Raw genomic sequence first — 4335 nt, forward strand, 5'->3', positions numbered from 1 at the left:
TAACTCTAAGTTACGTTTTCAAAAGTATCGAATACCAACCGTAACTGGTTCAATTTGGGGAAAACCCAACCGCAATACCAGTTACGGTTGGTAGAATGATAACATATAGCAACCGTAACAAATTACGGTTGGTAACTAATGAATCGAGATCAACCGTAATTAACCTACAGTTGGTAAGGTTATTTGAGTTACAAGTCTTAACTCAAATACGGCTGGTAACAGTGATGCAATTACAAACCATACGTAAAAAGAAAATGAGATGGGTGAATCTCCAAATTAGTTCCCATAAGTAATTTACGGTTGGAAAAAAAATTCGTAACTGAATATTTTATCTCAAAATCAAGAACTTACGGTTGGTATTTGAGTTAAATGAACCGTAACATCAACCAAATCTATAGTTACAGTTCCAATTGGAGTTATTACCCACCGTAACTCACATGCAACACAGAAATTTCATTTTCAATTTTGATCCAAAACCCTAATTTTTGATACAAAACTAACATAATCAAACACAATAAACAAAACCCTAACTGGGTCTTTTGGAAATATAGTTTTCAATCAACGATTATCAATTTTTCAAATCGCTGATTAATCGAGGACGATGAAAATTTCAATTTTAATGGAGGAGGAGAAAAGAAGAGAAGATGAAAAAAATCAAAAAAATTGTTTTGATTTTTCTAATTCCATTAGGTTAAAAATAGGAGTAGGGTAATCTGGTCAATTTACACCCCTATAGGACATCCCCTAACCAATAAGAAAGACATTGCTATCATCCTATAGGATTGTTTACTTAACACCTGGGAAGCACCGACACACGACACGGACACGGACACGACACGACACGGACACGAGGACCGGCAATTTCTCAAAATACTAGGACACGGACACGTATATATATAAATATTTTCATTAAATTATATATGTTTGTCCCCATTCCTAACATAAAAGATTAAGCATTTACCTGTCTAAATGTTCCAGCCTTCCAGGAGAACATAGATATCCATTATCAACAAAAGGTTATATAGACATTTACTAGTCTATATATACATATCAACAAAAAATTAGAAGGCTTTGCAAAAGGGAGTAAAGTCCTTTCCGCGACATTTACTAGTCTATATATATACATATCAACAAAAAATTAGAAGGCTTCGCAAAGGGGAGTGAAGTCCTTCCCGCAACAGCGCAACTTCATGAACCAAATACTAGCCCAAAAAACAAGGATCCTCCAAGTATGATGTGAATGCCGCTACATCCAGGATCCAGCTGTAGAAATTTAAAACAAAGAATTGGCATAAATGAAAGTTGCCAGAGTTTGTAAGAGTGCAGGGCTACTTGTAGAAGGTCAGTTTAAACACAAATTTCAGGGGGAATTCACATCATAAAACAAAGAATTGACATGATAGTAACTAAAATTTTAGAATAAAACAGATCAAGGAGATGGACAGTTACCTGGTCACCAAAAAATAACGTCAACAGTCAAACCAGGGGGTATAGCTCCTCCACATTAGCTTCATTATCATCCAATATCATGCGTTCCATCTCTGGCTCATTAAGAGAAAGATCAGCAACTTCAAGTACACCAACAGTACCCTCCATAGTATCAAAAGAATCACCTCCAATGTCCCACATTCTTGTATCCCCTAGCAAGTATTCTGGGCTTCGTCTTGATAAGAGACGAAGATTAGTATGAACAAATACCAAATCTTCACCTCTTTGTGGAGTAATTTTATTTCTCTTCACAGAATTTATGAAACTATACGTACTCCAGTTTCTCTCACTACAAGAAGATGAACAAGGTTGGCCAAGCAACATGAGTGCTTTTTGCTGAAGTAAAGGAGCATACACCCCATAAGTAACCCACCACACATAAGGATTCATACTCCATCTATCATTTATGGTATTTGCATTTGCAAATTCTTCACGGCAAGATGAAAACTTAGCATACTCAATGTTAACTTCTCTTAACTCATCCGCATCGTAATACCTCTCGAAACACTTCAATCTTTGACCTGCAATCAAAAGATCTCTATGTGGTGGAACACGCCCTGGACGTTCATCAAGCCACTGACGACTATAATACCTATGTTGTTTCAATTATGATTTTAGTATAAATTTTTTTAACATTTAACTCAACTGACCAGAAAATATAAATAAGCGATTGCATATTTTACACTGTCATACATACCTTGGGTTCAATGAATGTGCCAAAGAGTGAAGCGGTGTGCTACTTTTACTCCAACGATCTGTTAAAATCCCGTCCACCACCATATGAAATGGTGAAATATCATATTCTTGTAAGCCCTCGTGGCGATGTATAATGCTCTTTACCTCATCTATCATTCGATCCCACCTTTCATAAACCAAGTGAAGACAAGGCTCGTCTGTGTCGCATAATCTAAGCATTTCTATGATAGGTTTTGTAAAATCAATAACATACTGCAAAGTGTTCCACCAATCATCATCCAACAACTTCTCTTTTATAAACAATGCTTGATTAGGATCATCATCTTTATATGATGACCATTGATTGCAAATTACCAAGTTACGGAGTCCTTGCTTCACATCTTTAAATCTTTGAAGCATTATAATACTAGAGGCAAAACGTGTCTCTGCAAGTGTGAATAATTTTAACTCCACATGTTCATTAAACATGGCTAATCTCATGGAATGTTTAGTGATGAAGTTTCTGATCAGTACCACCTCAGCAATAATTTCACTAATCCAAGCACACCCTTCATATACTAAAACATTAGTTCGAATATCTCTCGGATGACATATATTCTTTAAAGCAAGGTTTAGTGTGTGGACTACACATGGAGTCCAAAAAATGTGTTTAAACTGACCTTCTACAAGTAGCCCTGCACTCTTACAAACTGGTGCATTGTCCGTGATTACTTGCACAACATTCTGATGCCCAACTTCCGTAATTGTCTCAATGATCAACTTAGAAATGTACTCTTTGTCCTTCACTGACCCTTGAGTGTTGACTGCTTTAATAAACATTGCACCAGCCTCTGAAACAGCCATAAAGTTCATGAGGGGTCTTCGTTGTTCGTCGGTCCATCCATCGGTCACAATACTCACACCTTTTTCTTTCCAAGTGCTCTTAATTGGTTCTAGCTCTTTCTCAACATGTTCTCTTTCCTTCCGTAAAAGAGTTGTTCTTAGTTTATTATAACCCGGCGGAATATAACCTTGAATGCTTTTACTATCTGATGTAGCCAAATTAAATGCAACTTTATAATATGGACACCTAGCAAGATGGAACGGCAAGCCAGCTGCATAAAACAACCGTGCAATTATGCTATCCATTTCTTCACGTCTGGCAGCATTATACAATTTCTCTATTGGGCTCTCAACCCCTCTTTTCTTCTTCCTAGGATCTTCAACAAGTGATGAAGAATTTGACGCAAAAGAAGAACCACTACCTGATCCACATGTTGGCAGAGGCACACTTTTAAACTTAGATGCTTTTGCTCTGGCCTCAGCTTCATCACTCAATTGTTTCATTTCCTGAAGTTTATGTTCTCTGACCTTTGGACATATTCTAATTCCAGAGCCTGGAATCTTTAACAAATGTGCTTTCACTCTTGAATATGAACCCGAATATGGAACTTGACAGTGGTTACATACAAAATTCCAATTACCACCACCTTTAACTTTATCCTTCTTAGTCACATATCTCCATAGCGGAGTAGTGCTTAAAACCTCTTCGTTCAGATCTGGCTATCTGCATCAAAATTAAAGAGATGATAGCCATCAAAATACAAGCAGAAAATTAAAAGATAAATTATAAGTATTATATATAAAGCTCAAATTCAATGAACGACCAAAAATGCCCCCAAAGGCCCCAAAAAAAACCCTAAAACCTACACAGTAGACAATACACATGATCCCCACCACTAAAATCAAAACAAAACCCAAATTCACCAAATACAGCAACAACCCAAATTCACAATAGATTGAAAATAGAACAAAAAATCAATAACTCAACAAAATCATGCAAATCAGAAGGAAGAAGGGAGAGTAAAAGAAAGAGAACATACCTTCAAATTCAATGTAAACAACTACGAGATAAAGCCATAACAACTAGAAAATGATTGTAAAAAACTAAATAAGTTGATTTTCGGATGATCAACTTAGATCTGAGAAGAGAAGAGTAAAGGTGAGGGAGACTGTGGGAAGGGGTATTCTTCTGAGTTCTGAGAGTAGAAGATAGACGAGAGAGAGAGATGAGTTTTGATAAAAAAATTTTTTTTTTTGGAATTTAAGATAGAGGGTAACATATGCGTCCGACGTGCGTCCGAGTGTGTCCGATGTGTGTCCAATGTGCGT

At 36.6% G+C, this 4335-nt stretch overlaps 1 protein-coding gene across 1 annotated transcript; it reads right to left on the minus strand.

The window, feature by feature from the left end:
* Positions 1-893: 893 nt before the first annotated feature.
* On the minus strand, positions 894-3539 carry LOC113278497. Its single transcript, XM_026527318.1, has 3 exons — positions 2186-3539; positions 1450-2080; positions 894-1263 (listed from the first exon to the last, which is right to left on the minus strand). Exons 1-2 carry the CDS (start codon positions 3508-3510, stop codon positions 1477-1479), a joined length of 1929 nt encoding a protein of 642 aa, XP_026383103.1. The 5' UTR covers positions 3511-3539; the 3' UTR covers positions 894-1263; positions 1450-1476.
* Between the last annotated feature and the right edge of the window lie 796 nt (positions 3540-4335).

Source organism: Papaver somniferum, chromosome 5 (assembly GCF_003573695.1).
Source record: "Papaver somniferum cultivar HN1 chromosome 5, ASM357369v1, whole genome shotgun sequence".
Classification (NCBI taxonomy): domain Eukaryota; kingdom Viridiplantae; phylum Streptophyta; class Magnoliopsida; order Ranunculales; family Papaveraceae; genus Papaver; species Papaver somniferum.

Bases quoted from the DNA above. Each gene is read 5' to 3' on its own strand.
- LOC113278497 (XM_026527318.1), bottom strand. From the start codon at position 3,510: ATGAAACAATTGAGTGATGAAGCTGAGGCCAGAGCAAAAGCATCTAAG. The intron at 2,081-2,185 runs GTATGTATGACA...GAAACAACATAG, and splicing joins GCACATTCATTGAACCCAAG to GTATTATAGTCGTCAGTGGC.